At 42.0% G+C, this 22451-nt stretch overlaps 1 protein-coding gene across 5 annotated transcripts in view; it reads right to left on the reverse strand.

Annotated features, from left to right (window-relative positions):
* lrp1ab (low density lipoprotein receptor-related protein 1Ab) overlaps positions 1–22327 on the reverse strand; it is an 83639-nt gene extending 61312 nt beyond the window's left edge. For 4 of the 5 annotated variants that reach the window (XM_083976108.1, XM_083976107.1, XM_083976106.1 and 1 more), the window contains exons 1-2: positions 21746–22327; positions 9134–9274 (exon numbers count right to left, since the gene is read on the reverse strand). In XM_083976108.1, coding sequence (XP_083832234.1) covers positions 9134–9274; positions 21746–21818 — 214 coding nt within the window. In that variant the 5' untranslated portion in view covers positions 21819–22327. Of the gene's footprint in view, positions 1–9133; positions 9275–10477; positions 10519–21745 lie in introns of those variants that run through there. The other variant, XM_083976109.1, reaches the window with a different exon arrangement.
* Positions 22328–22451: the final 124 nt, after the last annotated feature.

Genomic DNA, 22451 nt, shown 5'->3' on the forward strand with positions numbered 1-22451 from the left:
TTTCTTCATTTGCACATGTGGTTCGCACACACTATGCAAGTCTGAGTTTTATCTCTTACTTGCACAACAAGTGGTGTCCACAATTTGTTGAGAATAATTCTGGAAGGCGTTGAGGCCTCAGTGGAGTTTGAAAAATTGAGGTTTGGAGTCCATATCTATAAACTTGGAGCAAACAGAGTAAAGCTCTTTGGATATTTGTCCTTGCCGCATTTGTGAGAATATTTTACAGACTTCCAGGACGCAGCAGCAAAGCGAGGGGGTTCGTAAAGCCACACCGAATACTATTCTAATATCTTCCAGTATATCCACCCAGTATGCTTTTATTTTAGGACAAGACCAGACACCTGGACGTGTGAGTTTAGGTCCGTACTGAGATACGAGATTTTAGGCGGAGCCCAGAATTACATTGTCGTCACAAACAAGAAGGCCTGCACTCATTCTGTCCAAGTGTTGATCCCATTAAGGTTTTCCAAAATCAGAGCGGATATTTATGTGGTGTCAGTGAAGTAACAGGATGTGAAGTAATTTGTCAAATCTGCAGTGTCATTTTAGAACTGAAGGATCATTACATGAAGATGTAGCTGCAGGCCAAAACAACTGCAAGCTACAGCATCATGAATAAGGAAACAAGCATCTGGCTGTAAAGATGGTAAAGACATAATATTCCTAAGTTCCTAAGTTTCTATTAAAGTAGACGCACACCAACAGCTATAAGATGTTGCTGCTCAGTAGAAAGGTGCAAATCATGATTCAACTCTTCTGTCTTTTTTATATGTCCAGGTTGAAAGCAAGTCAAACTAATGACAGTGAATAAACCCATCTTACTCAACACCTGAAAACACCATCTGTTGAGAAAAAAAAAATCTAAAGCAAGCAGAAAGGACTGACTTATGAAATGTGATCATGTATCATTAACATCGCAACAGCTGTCCTTCACCAAGGGAAGAATGATTCACAGTTTGCAATGTAAATGGTAAAGTTTTGACACTTTTGCCCTTTGGCCCTTTGGATTTATTTCCTGCTTGTTGGACATTGCATAGTGCTATTTATTCTTAGTCATATTCACTTCTTCACTGTTCATGGAACTTTAACTTTCTTCCTGCCATCATTATCATGTTTGCTTTTAGATTCCAGTAATTTGTGACCTGTTTCACCTCTTCAGGTAAACACACTCTCAACCCAACGAACGATCTTTCTTTCAACAAAGGACGATTTCCAAAAATTAAGTACATCTCACAACATAACACAACAAATTCCTATGGTCTTTCCTAGAAGTGCCTCTTTGCATTCAGCTTACAAAGAAAAATGAAAACTCCAGGATTTGTAGGAGACCAAAAGATCTATCACCCACTGGTTTATGTTTCCTACTGGGCTCATGTTACTTTTATTTATACTCCTAGGAACTGTTTAAAAATTCTATGAAACATAGCTAAGATTGTAAAAATGATAATCATCTCCATCTGTATGTCCAGCACAGAATTTATGAAGAATTTCAAAATCTGACATGGCAAAGGACTAGTATTTTCCCTACAGTATCATTAGCAGGTGGAGTGGAAGTTTTTTCATAGGAGTGAAGGGATGTAATTATAACAGGACATAATTTTAGAATAATGTAATATGTCACTTTGCTCAGGGATTATACAGATTCTCCAGTAAGCGATGCAGCCTGGGAGACAGCGATGCAGCTGAGAACAATGTGGGATGAGTGGATAACAGACAAAGAAAAAGGGGGAAAATTACAACCTTCACACCTATTAGAGGGCAGAGTGGGGATAATTACATTATTGCAGTGAACTGTGTTATTAGCTGTGATATTAGAATATCCTCTCTGTGTCTGCAGGGATCTTGACGGTTAAACCTTCGCCATTCTGCGGCGTGATCTCTTTCTTTTACTTTCTTACAGTAATCACAAATTAAAGAAATGAGTGCCAATTAAAACATTATAAACTGTGAGTCACACCATAGACCGTGTTCAGTTTTATTGAAATTCATATTGCAGCATGTGCTTATGTGCAGTGAAATATTACTTTGCGCAAAGACAATATTACACATTTCCCCAGAGCACAGTGTGGATATAGGCAATGCATTGCAGCCTGAGTCTGTGTCACCTTCAAATAATTCCCCAAACACAGATTGCCGTTATCCCTTGCATCTGGGTTCCATTAAGTTAGTCTGACCGTCACAAGGCATCAAGAGTAGCGACATGAGAGGCAGTGTCTCGCAATGTGTTCTTCCCTCCAAACACCTCAACCTCTAGACCCCACCATCCCCCATCCCTCAGTTCCCGTAGTTATGCAATGACCTTAAATTTGGATACCCTGTCGATCCTTTGTCCTGAACATAAAAGCCTCCTTTTCTTCCTGCTCCTCGGGTACCATGGAAGCCCCTGACTGACTTCCATAAAGTCTGCTGTCAGCTCAAATGAATATGTTGTGCAGGGTGACAGGCAGGCCTGCCCACTGACCGACTCTCTGCACTCTGGAATCACACATGCCAAACCCTACAGAGGCAGCCACCGCACACAGGGCTAACAGAGCAGCACACTCTGCTGTGCCTGGAAGAAAACCTGATGTGCTAGTGCTTTCCCTCCTGCTTACACACTTAACACAACATATGAAGTTATAATTGACAAAAATCATGTGAATTACTATATCTAGTGTCTTGACTGAAGAAATCAGCTACTACTATATAGAAATCCTGACAAAGATCATGTCAAAGGGAAGATATTTTAAGAGTGAATCAAAACCCCGGAAGCTTAAAAAAGGGCAGAAAAACGTTTTTGAAGTGAAACTCGTGTATCATAATTCACTTCTCCATGATGCCCATGCATATAATCAGTGTACTCCGGAGTCAACGCTCTGTCATAAGAGGTTAAAACATATTGCCTCAATGTCACAATAACATCTTCTATGAAGAGCTGCCAAACCCAGTACATTGAAGTGAGCTATGGTATGTGAGCAGTTCATTATACACTTACATTAATTTGATCCGACCAGATCGACGGCTTTTAACAAATTGGAAACACTTTACAGCCACTCTTCAAGTCCGCTGAGGCTGAGTGTTAAAAGATGGGGCTTGGGTGGAGTATACAAAGTTCTTTCAGTAAAAACAGCAAAACAAATTCGTCAAATCTAGTTACCTGCTTATTCAAACATTTGAATCTTTATCTAGCTTCAAATACAATCTGACTGTCACACAGTCACACAGACCATTTCCTCTAAAGTGTCGGAAAACAAGTGGCTAACAAAAACAAACCCAAGTCACCATTCACAACCAGAGGGGGGAAAATCTGAGGCAATTGCACCAGAGGAAAGACTGGAGATGAGATATGAGGTGCAGGGGACAGAGATGACGAAAGCCTAGCATCTCCACCTGTTGTGACAGACAGGGAGGAAGACAGAGGGACGGAGTAGGACAGAATGAAAGAGGGAGAGAAGGAGACAGGGCGTGGAGGAGACAGCAGAGAAAGGGAAGTGGTGCCTGTGTGGCGTGAGAAAGCCCTGTGTTCTCTGTCTGTTGATAGGCCGGTGAAGCTGAGGAGGGCTCAGGGCCACAGACCAGAGGGATTTACAGGGCTTTGCTCCTTCCTCTGTGGAAGCAGTGTGTCAACCACTGCCACTGCAGACCCTCCTGCCCCTGCCTGGTGCCCCATGCAAGTACAGCTACATGACTGATTACAGGCTATGAAAGGATCCCTCCCCCCAAAACTCTACTGTAAAGGGCTGTTTCTATAGAAAGAGGATCAGAGTCTTACAAAGCCATTTCCATTTTCCTCCTGAGCCTAAATGCTAATCTGCTCATTTTCTTCTATTCAAAGCCTTTTTCTGTAAGATCATCCCTTCTCTGCATCGCTCCATGCCTCCATCCCGTCCCACTACCTCTGCAGTCTGCTCTTCCTGGTTGTCTTGGAGAGGCTGCTGGGCCATGACAGTCAGATGGGCTGGACAAAGGACCAGGCTGGCAAGTGTCCAGAGGGGGCTCAAGGGCAAGAGATGAACAGATAACCTTGTTGTGTGGCCCACAGCCGCCTCAGGCAGCTGCATGGAGATGATAACTCAATCTTCATCAGACCTTCTTACCAGCTTGGCCCCCGGCCCTTCACAGCTCCTGCAGCAAAGAGCCAGAATGTGTGTGGGCCAATGGACATGGTACGATTGTGTGCTGCGAAGTACTTTCACTGCAGTATTGTGCCACCACTATTACATCAGACCACCTCTTTGAAGCAGTTTCCAGTGTGTTGGCGCTAATTGCTCTGTTGCAAGCAAATGACATGAAATCATATGTTCACCGAAGGCTTATCATGAAAGTTTAATGAAAAGGAGAGTGTGTCTGGATTTCAGGGTTCACATTTGGCTATTGTTACATGAAATGCTTTTAGCCTCTTCAGCCAAGGGTCCCTCAGTTTCATTATGAGTCTGCATTCCAGGTATATCCCCTCAAAATTACTTTCTAGCATCAACGAGGAAAGCAAATGAATTTGTGTGAGTATATGTATGTGTGTGCTACTTTTACCAGCCTGTGGAGACAACTTAAGCGACAACTTGACAGAGTGAGTAGGGAGTGGCTTGTCATTTGCAAGTGTTAACTACTTTGAGTTATCAGCCAATTTTCTCTCCCTGAATGAAAGTGGATAGCATCTCATGGGAAAAGAAAATAAGTGCATTTGCATGACTGAGACGCATTTCAGCCCCCGCACTGAAGTCCTCCTGTGGACATTTTCATGCTAAATCAGGGGGTAAAAAGTCTAACAGGGAATTAGGGGCAAACAGTTGTTGCATAAGGTTTTTTTGATGTTGAAAGGGATTCCCTTATGGCAAGGGCTTCTCATGACAGAGAAAGTGCTTACATGCTAGGACTTACTTGAACATCTGTTCCCATTCCCTGGCTCAACCACAGTGAATGAGGTTCACGCAAGACTCATAATTGCACACAGACTTGGGTTACAGACAGGGAGTCAGTGCTTTTTTTTTTTTTTTTAAACCACAACTGGTCGAACAAAGCTGTGAAAAGGAATGAAAGTTATGACACAGCATTTTTAATTTTAACAACAGAGTCATGTAAAAGTGGTTTAAAAACTAAAGCTATCAAAAGCATCTGATATGGTGAGATGGACGATTTCTACTTGAGAACTACAAAACTATCTCCAAAACTTTTACAGATTTTGCTGTAAAATGCTGTGACCTCATTATGACTCTCCCCATAACTAAAAAAAGGCAGAGAATTCAAGAACCAGTTAAATATTTAAGAAAAACTGTTCTACACCCGTGTCACATCAGCAAAATGCAGAGAACCTAAGAGAGTAAAATGTCTCTGTGGGTTTTCTTTTGTTTTTGGTGGTAATCTGTTGTGGATAAAGCTTTTTATACCAATACTTTTATCTTTTATGGGGAGCTACGTGCACAACAATCTCAACTGCGTGGTTAAATAAAGACAGCACAGATGCACACACATACACCCCACACACACACACACACACACACACACACACACACACACACACACACACACACACACACACACACACACACACACACACACACACACACACACACACACACACACACACACACACACACACACACACACACACAATATTCAAGAATCTTTAATTCACATCTCTTAGGCCCAAACCTCATCAGTCCTATGTGAACTGCTATACGCTGTCACACTGACTCCATGAGCAACACAAACATCCTCTCCCTCACTATTTTATCAGTGCAACATGGAGTGAACTCGCTGACAGCATACCACAACTATAGGAGCATTAAAGAGCAGCAGTCCTGTGCACAAAGCACCATCGTTGAGACAGATACAACATAAACTTCTGCCCCGAGGACACATGTCAACCACTTCCTGAGCCCTAAGCCTATATGTAATTGAGGTGAAACGGCTTGTCTGAAACCAATTGAAGCCATGCAGTGAGGGGGAGCCACTGCAGTCCCTGGGAGAGGATGACAGGGTCACACCTGCAGACAGGGGCCTGTATAGGCAGCCTGCTGATGGCTATCTAATGTCTGCTAGGGGGAATGAGAGGGAGGTGCACACTGGGGGTGTGAGGGCTATGATGGCCCTACAGCTGGCAACCTGCCCAGACCCCCGCTGAACCATTTACGATGACAATTCATCCAGATCCATGGGCAAAAACACACATCCACATATGAAGCCCCCTATCACTCTGCTTCAGTACCCCTCTAATAAACAAGCCCATAGGCTAAGGATGCTGACATGCAACACTGACCCCGAGCATCACCACAGCATGTCAGTGCCTCATGCGATGTAACAACACCACTACTGTGGCAGAAGTCTGTCTTTAGCTGCTCAGCATAATTACAGTCCTGATGAATGGTTTGGAAACGACAGGCAATTAGACCTCCAGACAGTATGATACTGAGGAGTGCACTTTCCTCCAACATGGGCACTAGAGGTGTAGATCAAAAGATCTTCAGCAGACAAATGCACACATTTACAACACCCACCACTCCGTGAGAGAGTGAATTCACAATTGTTGTAAATAAACAGGTGGCAATTACCAAAAACAAGATCCTGCTTTAGTGGCAGTGTGATGTTTATCCGAACACTTGAGCTTGCGGTGAGTGGAATAATATAGGCAGGCTCTGATTTTCACTTTTCACAAGTGCCCTTTTCAAATGATAAACAAATTCAATTTAGAGACAAAGCTCAGAGCTGGCCCTGCACACTGCCTGCAGTGTCACAGTCTCTGATTTACAACATGGCCAGACTGTGGGGTGATCCTGCACCAAGACGTAAGCAGAGCCAAGCACCCACAGGAGGGAAAGATGGAGAACAGAGGAGAAAGAGGGAGGGAGAAAATATGAGGAAAATGTTTTAGCCATGTGAAATCGCAGTGAGCACTCTTTGTAAACCAAGCCTGTAGTTAGTAATTAACTTGAACTGGAGATAATGTCGTAATTATAGGACCATGCACAACTCTAACTCCCATCAACACTAACACACTAAAACTAGACCTGTGGTCTGGGTGCATGTTGAAACAAAAGTCTGAGAAGCAGGGAATTTTCTGAAAAATGTCTGACTTTCATAAACTAAGTCTGAAAGAGAAAGTTGGACAGCTTTTGTAAACTTGTGAAATGCAGCTGATAAAAAAAATAATCACTAGACAAACAGATGACAGCTTGAACTGTCAAAAAAAAAGGCATCAATTTCAGCCCCCCTCTAAGATGGATCCGTTTTTAGCATGCCTTTATATCTGCTATTTCCATATCAGTTCAGTTCTGAGCTTCCTGGCTTATAGCATGTCTCTTATGATGCTTTCCAGTAGGGGAGTAACCAGGCCGATGACCTCCAAACTGCTCAAGCCCATGAATGGAAAAGTTGGGATAAAAAGAAAAATACGTTTTCATTCCTCTGAGTCCAAGCAGGATTTTAAATACGGTAACCTTCAAAGTCATTCTCCTCCAAACTCTCCTGTCTCCATCTAGGCTGGCTCGGCCCTATTCAGTCTGTAGCTTTATCTGCAGCCCCCCCATTCCAAACACTACTCACATTTTAATGGGTGGATCAACTAAATGACTGTGGATAAAATCACAGTCTGGCTGCCTTTCCTTGTGATACTTAAAAGGCGCCTTGCCTTTGACTGTGTTTTTTAGGCTGCAAACACACAGTGCTGTGCAGAGAGAAAGTGCATTAATTTCAGTAACAGATATTTATTATGACTGCCGCAGAAACTTACATGAATAGAGAAGTGCTTTAACTAAAGGTAAAGCGACAGGCAGAGTAGAGCCCATGGGAAGCGAGTAATTGAGCAGAACATATCTTGATGTTCTGGTGAAACACCGCTCTCCATCTCTCCACGCAGAAGATGAATCACACCATTGTCTGTGTCACAAAATTACATAAGTGCTATGGAAAATTCACTTCAGTTCAATCGCCTGGTAGAAAAAAGGGGCAGAAATTGAATGGCCGCAGCTTGCTTGACTGAATTATATGGGTCACACTTGCATAAAATTGCACATGTTCTGTGATTGCGGTTATTTACAAAACTACAATTGATAATTTTCCTTCCTTCTGAAACATCCTTTCATTGTACCCCGTATAAATTAAGTGTTAAGCTGTCGGGAGCAAATTCTCACAGTGAAATCTGTGTGAATCGATAAAACACAGAAGAGTGACAGAGGGAGTAGATGAGAGACTTTTATTTCTGTTCAGCTTCACCTTTGTATTTTAGCTCTGACTCAAACTGTTGGGCAGCTCCTCCTCAAACTAAATCATTTCAAAGGCCGGACACTTGATCCAGCAAAACTCTGCGCATAGAGGAGATTACTTGACCTGTTTGTGGGAGAGGGAGGCAGCTAACTTTAACTTTCTCTATTTCTCCACCTACACTTACAGTATGTACCAGTGACCAAAGCATCAATAATGCATCATAATACCCTCAGTTATCTCACACATTTTTAATCCATAATCCTATGTATACTTAATTGTGTTTTTACCCACCAAAAAACAATTCCCTTAATTCTGGGTGTCAGCTGCTTGTCTCTGCGTGCCAGACTGTTGTGAGAATACTTGCGGCATGACAGATGTAAGGTGTGGCACATGCAGACAGTAAAATCACCATTAGCGCCTGCATATAAACAGAGGGGAGGCTTTTACCAGAGAGAGTTTATGGATGGAAAGGCGGGATGGGGAGGCTGACAGATGTGAGCGGCTGGGACAAGACTCTTAGGGACTGCACAGATCCCGCAAGAGTCCAGACAAGAGAAGACACATCCCTGAACATTCAGACTAAACATGGCCACATAATTAGAGCTATAATTCAGCAGAGCAGCCAGAGTGCACAGTGTGACGCTGTGTCCTTCGTAGACAGGGCATAACCTATCCTCTTATTCAGGGCTAAATTAAACGGTCTGAACATTGTGCTGGTGACTCTTTAAAGCCATTTAGAGGAAGGGTTTTTAGTTTTTTTTTACTTTTAACGTCATGTGCAACATTGTGACTGTATGAGATATATATAAAAAAAAAAAACACTGAGAAAAGTTATTTTCCAAAATATCAATCTGAAGAAACAACAATGCTCTGAGCTGACAGCTTGGAGAGATCATGAGTACACAAGTCTGCTGAATAGTTTCAAAAGCTGCTATCATGTAGGCAAACTTACAGATATCTGGTGATTCGTCTGAGCCATCTGGACAGTCTTTCTCCCCATCACAGCGCCAGCCCTTAGAGATACAGGTCACCTGGTCCTTACATTCAAACTGCTTAGTGCTGCAGGTCTTAGGATGGTCTTCAGTTTTGGGAGCTGAAAAAAAAGCAAAGGAGAGTTGATAAATAACCTTGAGGAGCAGCCGTGGGGTGGAAATGTTTTTAAATCTTGAATACATTTCAGGAAAAAAATAAAAAGCAATCCTCAGGCATCCAGTCCAAGGAATCCCAGCGTGAAAGTGAATGTTTCTTTAATCTGTTCTTCTTTTTGTTTTTTGTTTTTTAAAACCATTCTTTCCCGTGCAGAATCTACATAGGAAATTTCCAGCTTCAAGCTGAGATCTTAACTCAGCAGGGCAAAGCAACATGCAGGGTCAACCTAAGTTTACAATGACGTTTTTGTATCAAAGACCCGCAGGCGCACACTAAAACCTCCTCTACAAGTTTACAACCAACAGTGGTGCCTTTTAGTTCTGGGTTTGTTTGTTGTTTCCCCCTCTTCTTACGAACATCTCATTTCTTTCTGCCTTTTTTTTTATTACTCTTAAGGTGTTTTTAAACTTTCACCACAGAGCCTCTTTCATGTGTCACGGCACAGACATAACTGGGCATTCAATCTCCGTCTGACCCATGGGAAAGTGCAGAGCACTGGAGTTCTGGGCAGTTAGTCAGCGCAGATTGTTGAGGTGTACCACAGGCTAGCAGCGCCGCAGCAACGCTCACGACCCATCAGCGGTGTGACACTGCTGACATGCTTTAACTCAGCCACGCTCAGAAAAGCCCAGCTCGAGTGGAGCTCTGCCTACACGGTCTTGCATCAGTCTGTCAACACTGAACCTGTCACTTGTGTAAACATTTATCCTACAGGGTTGGTTCATCCAAATTGCAAAAGAGAAATATATTTTCCTGCTTCCCTCCTGTGGTATCCAGCTGTGTGAGTTTTGGTTTTATTTGCTCAGATTTTGAGACATCTGTCTGTGAGATTTCTACCCTCACTTCAATATAACCGAGATGAATTTAACAAACTTATTTTATTGTCTATTCAACTATTTTGTTTTTGTAGAAAGTCCATCTCATGAAAACTGATCACACTGAGGGCTTTGGATTATTGCGGTTGACAGGAACATTGTTTCCCAGAAAAACACATTCCTGTTTCCATTTTTTATGAGGTTTAAATGCTTCAAGGACCATGAATGATATTCTATTCATCTTTTGGAGATACATCAGAAATCAATTTTTTTCAAAAACTGGATAAATAAAACCACCCACATGGCATTACAGTTAATTTGGTTGAACTGACCTTTTAAATGGAACCCAATATTGAAAAAAAGACCAAAAGTAATGAATAAATTGAGTATATAATATAAATTGAGACTCAGTGACAACATAATCAATCACCTGGACATAAATTAAAATGGAGAAAGCCAAAGTTCTCTAGTAACATTTTCTCCCATTCTGGGGGAAAATGAAAATGGGTTTCCACATATAGAAAGAGGAATTGCTTTCCTGAATCCATGTGCTCAAAAATGTAACACGCAATGAAAAAAAGACCACAATGTCCGCACCAGGCAGTAGGCTGTGTTACTGTATTGTTGTGCAGCAATGCTCTGGGAAGGACAGTGCCGAAGGTCTCATTGTGATTCTCTGCAGGGACGTAGCCCTCTCTCGCCCTGGATGACTTGCCTCCCTACGTACTTGGCAGGCAGAGAGGTGTTTGGGGCGGGCAGTCGGGGGGTGGTGGGGGGGTGCGCCGCAAAGGGGCTTGGATGTGACTGAAATCACAAGAGAGCATGAAGATTGTGTATCATTGCAATCACGTTCCTTTTGACTGTCAGACTAGTGGGTTTAGAGCCTTGTGTGTTTTTTTTCATGTGACAGTGAAGTGTAGATGTCTGAGTGTCATGTTTTTGTAAATACAATTAGAAGCTAAAGGGCTGCAGGGATCAGTTCACAGCTTTCCCATTATATGAACAACACCTTGATATTTGAGGAGATTAAGAGAAAGAGGGCGCATTGGATTTTAAAATGCAGAGCTGCAGACCCAGTATTCTTTTCACATAATGGCAGGGGCAAGGCTTACAAAACAAAATTCATGACATACAAGAGAGTAAGATGCCATAATACAGTCTATATAAAACGTCATTAGACTGAGATGAAAGGAAGAAACAGAGCTGTAAATGAACGGTCAGAGTCCAATGACTGGATCACTTAAAACGACATGCACACACCCCAGCCCTTGGTGAAGAAATGAGAGGGAGGCTAGCCGTGGCCTGAGGCCAGTTGGTTAGTTTTGCTTCCTTTCAGCTTACCAGTGTCCTGGTACATTTAGTATGGTGGTAAATACATCGGATTTGCCTGCGCTTATATGTTGCCATTTAATCTGACTAAACAATCAGACAAACAGCCACACCGCCTGGGCCCTGAGCTGAAATGACTAAAAGCAATGAAACCTTGCTATGTGAAGGCATTCCCTCTGTCTCTCTGTGAAGCAGCTGGGTTGAGTTGTTCCCCGTGAGTGGGCATAAAACTGGAAATAAAACATTGTGGGTTCTAATTTTATCATCGTTTTACACACCAGCATGAAATGACCACAGAGGGGAGAACCTCTGAGCCTAATTGGAGGTTGTGGCTGAGGAGGGGTTAGAGACTGAGGGAAATACTGGCAGCTTTCCCCCTCAGCAGTCCTCTTTCAAAGCCCACTTAAAATATCTCAAACAGAGATGCGAATTGTTAATTCAGCCTGCAAAGTCGCTTTTTTCCCAAAGTTACTGCCAAAATGCTGACAATTTTTGGAGGGGCCAAATCAGGCTGGGATGTTAAACCATTTGAGTCCACTTTGCCTACAAAAGGGAATGAAGAAGGCCTTTATTCGGTGTGCTGGGATTGGCCCAACAGCAAACACCAATCCCATTGAATCAAGGTACATACTCCACTTACAGGAACTCCTTTAAGCCCTGTGTGTTTGCCTCCAACAGAGTTCCCTCCTGATAATGCCATCCTAACTAAAGCGTTTCCTGCCACAGCTGAATGGCAACTCGATCACACTGCTGCAAGTAAATGATAGGAAATCCCACTGCATTAAAATATTCTAACCACAAAAGAGGAGGATTATCACATTTTCAATGAATTATAACTTCACTGTCTGTATCTTAAAATTCTTAAAAGTAAGATCAGTACAGTATATTTAAACATGATATCCTTTGCATTGGGATAACCTGATAAAAACGACCATCCTAGGGGTATCTATTAGAGCAAAAGGACATCCAATTAGAGAGGAAAATGAGAAAAACAGCTTTCACAGCCTTTGAAACCCACAAGAGTTTTGGATTTCACACTATTACTCAGTAAGAGGAACTTTGGAACATCTACAGGAAACAGTGTTTCTATTTCTGAGGATAAATTATACCATGTACAAATATCTTTATTTGGTGGCTTTAGAAAAAAGAAAAGAAAAAGAAAACGGAGCTTGTTTTAAAAACATCCGCCTTCCACAAAAACCAAAATGCCTATCTCTGTCACTCTGATCTACTTACAATGTGTTTCACTGTATTTTATTTACAATATCCTTATGGTAAAGTGATTAAATATGATCTCCGAAAAAAGTCCTAGGCAACTATAAGCAGAGTGAATTGTACAATGAGAATCAGCAGGGTGAATTTTTTGTCTGGAAACACAGTGCGGTGCCTCAGTGAACTGAGGTCTTACAGCCCTTACAGAATTTTTGCTGGATTAAACCTGTTAGATTAATGTAGCTCAGTAGAAAGTACAATATTTTCCAATGAAAGTGGAGTGGAAGTATAAAATAGCCTACAAATGTTTTGTGATGGGTAAAGATATTTTAATAGTAGTCAACACAAACATCAGAGTTTGACCTGTAAATGAAAAAGAAGGCTGGTGTCTATCTTAGAAGCTAATGTCAAAAAGGTAAAGGATAAACTAAACCACCACAGACACATTAATATTGGAATAATAAACTCTGTATTGAAGCCAAAGTGATTATCTACAACTAATCCTTCACTGTCTTACCGCTCCTGACCTGAGTACCTGTTTTGTTTAGGCCTAGGTAATGAAATGACAAGCCAAGACTAGAAATTAAAAGGTTAACTATCTGCTACTGCTAGTGAACATTAGTTGGCTAAACTGTGACTTAAAGCTTAAGTTTGTTTTTTTAAAACCTCTTTACTTAAAGCTAAAGTTTAAAACTATCTAACATTGGTTAGCTAAACTGTAGGCTAATTTAGAGGGGAACTATGCAAGTCCGGTCGCTTTTCTGCTTTTCTTCTGTTTTGCTAACCATCCGACCATGTGCATTTCTTTTCAACAAAGCCGGCGAGAAAGCAATCCATAGAGCGGTGGATAACGTTATATATCATACCCGCGTTACTATGTGTACATCTGTGTAGTCTTATCCGTCATAAACAAGAGATTACAGACATCGGGTCGGCGGCCCTTATCTTGTCTTGCGAGGTTGGTTTTCGGGCCAAGAGACGCTACGTGGAAGGCAGAGAGCCTTCCTTCTCTCTCTTAACAAGTTACAAGTCATTTATTTAACCATCATTACTCTAAAGTAAAAATGTATAGTTAAGATAAAAAATCGTGCGGGGCGGTGCGTGGCGCAGTGGGTAGAGCGGCCGCCCCATGTAGAGGCTACAGTCCTCACCGCAGGCGTCCCCGGTTCGAATACCGCGTCGGGCAGACCTTTCCTGCATGTCATTCCCCCTCTCTCTGCCTCCCCATTTTTCCTGTCTATCTCTACTGTCATCACTATCAAATATAGGCAAAAAGCCGAAAAATATACTTAAAAAAAAAAAAAAAAAAAAAAAAAAAGATAAAAAATCATGCATAGGTATATATAAACAAGTTAACACTGGAATCTATCTGTAGAGGCTTGACACAATAAAATTCAGAAGTCTGACGGTGATAAATAAAATAAGATAAGCTAAAGATAAAAGTGTAGTAAAAAAGTTCAATGGTTAACCACTACCATCCAACAGTGTCTACTGATTCCGGGAAGAGATTGAGTCGCTGATCGAGTGAAACAGGCAGAGAAGAGGTTGAGCCAGGTTCAATTTAGGTTGGTCTGTAATGTATTACAGGTGGAAAATGTATTGTAAAAAGAAATGGCAGGTGAGGTGGACATGTTTCAATTCCCCTGAACTGTTGTTTTTACCTCTATTGGGGTCTTATTAGTTACATCAGGGACCATAATTTGCAAGACTTGAGTGCCTGTGTGAGCTCACATGAATGGAGTCAAGCTAAGACATAAAATTAATTTCTTTAATTGCTATTATTCAACAAGCACACCGGCTTATTGTAGGTGCTCTGTGGGGAGAACATAGGGCTGAGCAAGACTGTTAATGTCAAACTGACTTCTCCACACTATTGCTACTAAAAGCTTTACTGATCAAATGTTTAAATCAACTATATGGATGCCCAGGCTCCAACTGGCTGACACTGTTGGGCCAAGAGCATACTGCCACTTGTATGGAGCCAACACTGTGTCCTTATGCAGGGCCACTGGAGCTCTATGTTGTGTAAACAGTGCACACTGAAGTGCCCCTAAGCACTGTGCATGGCAAAAAGCATTAAACAAGAGCGAATGAGCAAATGCATAAACACAGAGCTCTTATAGAAACGTCCGTCCTGAGTGCCTAGTAAAGAGAATAAATTAGCTTCAAGGCCACTCTTTCATCTGCAAGAAGGAATTTGAGGTGTTGCTTTGTCCTTATGTCATTCAAAAACTTTGCAAAAACAATCTTTAGGGGCGGATGGGAACTCATGTGGGATGGGATGGTGAGTAAATAGTGCTGTGGCACCAATTCAGCAACCAAGTGATGGAGGCCTTCAGACCATCACCACCTGGGGACTCAACACCACACCTCCCACACACACCCTCCCTCCCCCCATGATCTGCCTCTCTCAATATGGCCATCCGCGCTCGACAAATCAACTCCAGAACCATGCAGCGCATTCCAGCACCTTCTAATTGATTTCATGTGTACAGCTTTGCCTCAAAAAAGACAATCTGTTACAGACGAGCAGCTGAATCTGAAAGGAACCAAAAGGCTTTGCTTTTTTAAGACAAGGGAAATTTACTTATTGTTGGATTTTCTTTGGTGCAGGGCTACTAGCGAGTGCATATGCTAAGAGTGGGAGGAAGCTCTATTGGACTGTAATATGTGTTGCAAGTTTGCTTCAATCAAAACACCATACACTATAAAGATAATAATGCACAGAACACACACACCCAGCTAGGACATTCACCAAACAAATACATGATATCTGAAAGAAATTTACTTCTGTATCACAAGCATGCTGCCAACACTGAGCTCATCTTGGTATTCAACCAACCCAATCCAATTCTGGATAATTTCTAGGCTGAGCAATAGAGCATGTATTCTATCAAATGCTGTTAGAAGATAACAGTATGAATGAGAAAGTGAAATGACTTGAATGAATGAATAAATAAACGGTGGTCTCGATGGTCTTGCTGGGCACAATGGCAGTGGCATGGAGAGAGTGGGAATGAAACCAGGACTGTTTCTCATCACCCACCACTTCTCCCCTTCCTGGTCCTCTCCATTGTGGAAATCGTGTCTTACAGAGTATTTCGGGGAGTGAGGAAAAAAGCAAACAGACTACAGCATGTAATTAGACCCAAAAAGGTCAAGCTTGAAGTGATTTCTCTGTTTAGCAGGATTTCAAACCTAAAAAATCAAATGCAGTATGAGTAAAATTAAAACCAAACAAGCACCACAGGGGAGAGAATGGAGTCAAATTGAAGACATTATTCCTTCATTTTTGTGCTGCATTAATTATTCAAACGGGACACTGGTTCTTTTTTGTAACCAGAGCCTTTTAGATGTAAATTGTAATACATCCGTGTAAAACACTCCCATATGTAAGAGTGGAGAAAGTGTCTATCTGATACAAGGCTGTGGAAGCCAGTGAAGCCAGTGAATTTACTCTCACTTCAATGGTAACACAGTGTAGTGCCCATCCAGTGGAAACAACCACTTAGCTTTGTGTCAAGCCACAGCAAAGTACTGGAGCACTTAAACCAGCTCACAATGCCCATGCAATATCCATAGGCTACTGAAGCTCTAATCCGCTACAGCCATTTTCAAAGAGTTTGAGCATGCATAAACAGCAAAAAGAAGTTAGGACTGGGAGTTAGTAGCTACTCTTGTGCCTAAAAGCCTTGTTTTTGTGTCATCGCACAACAAAAGAGGTGCAGCTTTGACCTCAGAGGTAACCTGATGAGGCTGTGCAGGATGTCAACGGGCCATGGCAGTAAAACACAACGCAGTAAAAGAAACACGGTGAGTGAGTGTGATTGATGGACATAGAGATAAATGTAAATAGGCTCGGGGTGCTTCCAAAGGAGAGTTCTTCTACACACAGCCTGAAGACTCTGCAGTTCTCCGCACCCATGGAGGAAAAGTCAACCCAGATTCAGCCGTTACAAAAACAGAATATGGGAACCACAAAATGAAGGCTGGACCACATAAATTGAAGCATTCACTGCAACTGAGAGGACTGTAAATCCTAGCATGCCTCATTCCTCCAGTTACCTCCTTACTTCAGCTGAGGGATGAAATGTTTCTGAGATTTAATGTGAGTGGATCTCCATGAATCCCTCATTAGATTCACACTAAGGGAGGTGGGCGGAGGGGGGCAATGTTCCTGGCTCAATAATCGCTAGGCATGACTCATAAACAATGCACAAATGAGCTGTGATCCACTTAACATCGTTACAGATGACCTCTTTGTTCAGTGGTGAGAAATCCTAAAACCTGTGTGATACATAAAAGGTGTGTCATGAATGTCAGTGTGTCATGAATGTTCTTTAGATGGTTTGAAAATGTGGACTGGCACTGTAATAAAAGCGTGGATGATTCAGCTTTTTTTTTTTTCCGTAAATTTAGTAAATTAAGAGTGTGCAAAGAATGATTGCCCCACAAAAGAACAGAATAAAAGCTTTTTGCAGCTTAGTTTACTTTTACATGACGCTGTAGACTTTGGCAAGCACAGTTAAAGCCAAGGATGCACACGCCCTGCAATCTTGATAGCATTGTTGGAGACCACAGAGGAGCAGGCCTACATACAACTGGTTAAACGCAGTCGTATTTTAAGATTATAACAGAATCAGACCAGGAAATACAAACTTGAGCATTGCAAAGGGTAAATAGTTTTGTGTTAAAAATATAAAACACACGAAGCACGAGAGAAACATTTGTTTTTCAGCCACAGTGCTTATTGAGATGACAAATACCTGAGTGAGGAGAGATCTAGCAAGTATTTTACAAGTACAACCGTAATTGATGACAGATGCAACTGTCAAGTGTTAAAAGTGCAAAGTAAAAGTACTAGATATGTTGAATAACAGGGCCACTCATGTGAGATGAGTCTGTGATTATTTTTGAATAGCATGATATTATAAATGTTACATTATCATTGTCACACTAATCCTTCCCTCCACTGGGAGATCTCATTTTACACATTAGTGATAAAAAAAATTGGATCTTTTCTCTTTTCATGTATTGCACATTTGATAAAGCAAAGCGTTAATGTACTGTACATAACATTTTTGAGTAGTGGTGTTCCAGCCACATATTATGGGATGCATTCAACTCAAGTTACATCATCAAAATACAACTGCAGTGCATTTTGTAAGTGCTACGCCCAAAATCCTACATATAATATATTAAACTAGCAGATGTCCGTTATATCAGCTGGTTATACAAGAGCCATTATCTGTTTGCTGGTTTGAGCTGCAGTGCTGGAGTAATCTGACAGACTATTTGATGACGAGGTTGCAAATTATCAGATTAAAAGTAGTGAAGTTGCACAGTACTTCAAATGGTGAGGTGTTTACACCATCGGGTGGATTATTTCAATTACAAACAGTTAGGGGTGGGTCAGAGTGGTAGAATAGAAATTACTTCATCTTGTTTCATCATAGAAAAATATTTGTACAACATTGGTCCATCAACAGTGGTATACAACTTTACATAACCTCACAGTACTGTCATATCACCCTGACACATATGTCAGACACGAGGTGCCATAAAGAACTGAATTGTGTCCACATCTTTGTCATGACACAGAAAGTATAAATGTTTGGTACAAGTGCCATCCAATGACTATGATTCATAGCTGTGACTCTGATGAAAGTAAACAGCGTTGACACTTTGCAGCAGTCCATGAAATTGGAATCTTATTTCCAAATATCAGATCCTCCACTCTCACCAGGTGTGAAAGCAACCAAGGGTCCCTACGATCAAATCGATTCTCCAGTCAAGCGCAAAGCCAGCAACATCGGCAGCTCCTGAAGCATACATGAGCGTGAGTGGGTGAAGCCAGTATTCTCACAGCTGTGAAAGGTGTCAGGCAAACATCGCAACCCTTTGTAACATTTGAACTACTCTGTGTGCTCTCTTTATGAAGTGCATAGAAAAACAGCTCCTCTCACATCTATGAGCAAAATGTGCTTTGTTCATGTGGTAGGCTCCAAAAAACAACATTTCCAAGAGACATCATTATATTCACGGCCTGATATAATTACCTACAAAAACCCAATGAATCTTGCAGAGCTGCATTAATACACACCCACACTCCTATTTTGTTAAAGAAGCCGCTCTGTTCCCTTTTTGGGTCTTAGGAGCTAAACAGGGTAAACAGTGATGTAGCTAGCATAAAACACCAATTACAGTACACCCCTGCTATTCACAATCAACAAGCACTCTTTCATCTGCAGTCTCACGCCTTCGATATGGGAACAATACTAAAGACATTTATGTTAATCTGCTTTTACCTTCTAGTCACAGTTGTTTGCAATGCAGTGCAGGAAGAGGAGGGATTTAAAAAAAGATTTTTTTCTGCAGCTACGGTCAAGAATCCCACTGTCTGCTATCATCATTTCGCAAATATTTTCACTAGGTTCAGGCCTAAATGCAAAACACCTGCACATAAGCTTTACATCAGTCCTCAAGAAGCCAAGTCAAAGAATGTATCAAAAGTGGACACTTGGCTATATTTCACTATTACATATTCACATATTTAAGTTTTTCCATCCTGTTTCTTTGCACAAGGACTCTTATTGGCAGAAATCTGGGCATCACCTGTGTTACCTCAGAAGAGTGCAGTCAACAGACAGCCTCAGGTGTACAAAGGTACAATAACCTCCACTTGGAAAAGCTGCAGAGAGCAATTCAAAGTTCTATTATCTGTTGAATTTGTATAAAGGATGCTGAATTTTTCCAGCAGATGTTTCCAGTGACAGTTCTGAGGAAAATGTATAGCCTGGTTCCAATAAAAAGGTCAGGCAAACAGAGAGTAGGCTCCTCAGGAATTCAACCTCTTTAGCCTCTGACCCATATTTACACTTTTCACCAAAAGGATTCTCCTGCCTCTTAAAGGGTTTGTTGTGATCCTGTACGTAAGCTCAGTAGTCATAAAGTTATCTAGGCCGCACATATAGATGATATAATATAATTCAACAGGAATATGTTCATTTCAATATCAATCAATAAAAAAACAATTCGCTCAGAAATGCCAAAGGGATCTGAGGATCAATCGCCAATTAAAATAGTTGTTAACTGAACTGTATGAATGTTTCATCATATTCCCACATCTAAGAGTGGATTAACTAAAACCACCAAGCTCTGAGAATTGTGCATTACCAGACTGGATTTTGTCAGACTAAAGGGATGACACCTTAAGTGCCACAATAATAAACTCTAGTCAACATCAAAGGTCAATAACAAACAAAGAGGTCTGTCCAATGTTTAACTGTTAACTACGGCCTTCTGACCCTCGAGTCACTAATCCTTTCCCATTCATAAATTCATGCTGTGGCCCAGTGGTGTTCCACACAAATCCAGTCCAAGTGGCCTGCCTTAGGGTTTGTATCCAATCACTCTCTACCCTTTAAAAACCAACACTGCTCCTAAAAGGGAGGCTGGTGAATCAACTGTTAATAATAACACAACACACACACACACATCATCCATCCACATTTCCATCCCTCACTCCTGTGATGTAACTATGTGTCAGTTTCAGAGACTATCTAAGACTGATTCTTGAAGTTTATTTCACTTCACCCGCCCTCAACCCCAGCTCTTCAGCCAGTCCCTCCCCCCCTTGCAGTCAGATCTAAGTTGGATTAATGGTCTCCCTGTGTCCAGATGTTACATACTGATGGAGGAGGAGGGAGGAGCTTGCAGACTCCTGTAACCTTAGCTATAGCTTTCACTGTGAACAGCCTCCATCAAAACCTAATGAATCTTACATAAGATCTTCCAAAGTGGAGAAGGACAGGGGCATATTTTGTGTAGACATAAGAAGCTCAGCTGCTGTCTAGTGACAAAGTTATGTGTAACTTAGTGCATTACTACATCAAAGTAAACAGAGCAAAAGCATAAACTCAACTATCAGATTGACATTACATTTATCCATATCCAAAGGTGTCAGGTCGGACCTCATGGGACCATGACCTTTTTTAACACTGTTTTAGAGACACAAAATATTATAAATGACTTAAAACACACCTCTGAATATGATTTGTGCTATTTTGTGCCTTCATGTTTCTCTTCAAGTGCTCAAGAGAGGGGGAAAAAACAAGCCGTTAGCTCAACAGGTCTGCATTGCATTGTCACAAGAGCAATGGTGCATTTAGTATCTCATTATTACTATCAGGGATTGTGGAGTATTAAGGAGCTCCGGGGACTTTAAGAGGATAACTGGACGACTATTCATTTCACTATCAGACTGTACCTGGCTGTCACTAATAAACTATGCTTCCCAGGCAGCGGGACAAGCCGCGCCATTAAGATTACACCTTAACAAGCAAACACAAGTGTTGTTTTCATATGCGCCAAGTAGCCTGACTACAAACAAACATGAAAATTGATCTGAGCGATGATGACTGCCACGGGTTTGATAGGAAACCCAGGCGTGCTCGCTCTCATTCGGGGGAATCAAAAAGCACAGCACGTTTTAGGGTTTGGATGGTGGCGATCAGCTGTCGCCTGCACAGAGGATCACACATGAGGAATTGTGGGGTTTTGTTCTTAGAAATCGCGAGGAGGCTTCTTTAGCCATTTTGTCGCAGTCAAGTCAGAAATGATGTCGTTCTGTGGAAATGGGTCGCTCGAGCAAGTGTTTGCGATGATCGCCTTTTTTACCTGCTGGATATCCACACTGAATAAGCTCACTGTCTGCCATCCTCGCAGGCAGGCAGGCAGGCAGGCAGGCAGGCCCCTTTCTGTCTGCACAGACAGGAGCACAGCTAAAAGACGCAGACAGATTTTTAGGCCACTGCTTATTTGAAACGCTACTTTCTCTGATTAGAGGCTTCTCCTAGTGATCGATCTGTGCCTTGTGAGGAGGAGACTGCTGTGCCACACTGTCTGATTACGGAGACAACCTATTTGCGATGTTGTTGGCTCTAAAACTCTGGTAAACGCAGGCCTGTGTAGAGATGCTTTGGAGGTTATAAAAAAAAGTGGTCATGCTTTCTCTAGTAGGCTATCACAATGCAAGATAACACAACAGGCTTTCTTACCTACGGTGGCACCGTTAGGAGATATGATCTCCAAGTAGAGTATAAATCCCAAGTAGAACAACCTCATCGCCATCTCCTGAGCAATGCCCGATGGCACTGCTGTTACAACGGTAGAGAGGAAAAGTTGGCTGGATTTCTCAAACCGAACAACCCGATCGACCACCTCATCCGAACCCCCTCAATGGTCCGGGTGCGATTGTCCGTTCAGTTGCACCCTCAGCCCCGCACGGTTGGACGGGCTTCAGACAGGCTTCTGCAATAAAAGGCGACTGGCTACAGCCCGGCGAGGCTATAGGCAATGCAGCAGCACAGTCATGTATATTTCTGATTGATTATCGGCATTCAAACATGATGCACAGTGCAACCTCTGTCTCTCTGTGCTTGCTGGGGTCTCTATTTCACCACACCATGCCACTAGAGTCGTCCGCTCGTACAGGAACCCTGCAGCCGCCGGCTCTGCTCAGCTCATTCCGTGGTTGCCAAACTTAAAAGAAAAGGTAAAAGTTAAAAAAAAAAAAAAAAAAAATTAAAAGCCTTTTCTGATTATTATTTTTTTCAGCTCGGAGCGCCAACGTCTCCCTGTGCTTGTGACTGCATGAGTGGATGGTGAATCTCTCCAGCTCCAGCACTGTGGACGAGCCCGTGACGTAACGCTCGACTCCTTAAAAATGGGATAACCAAGCGTCGAGCGCGCATTGCGCGTGCG

The sequence above is a fragment of the Trachurus trachurus genome, assembly GCF_905171665.1.
Source record: "Trachurus trachurus genome assembly, chromosome: 7".
Taxonomy (NCBI): domain Eukaryota; kingdom Metazoa; phylum Chordata; class Actinopteri; order Carangiformes; family Carangidae; genus Trachurus; species Trachurus trachurus.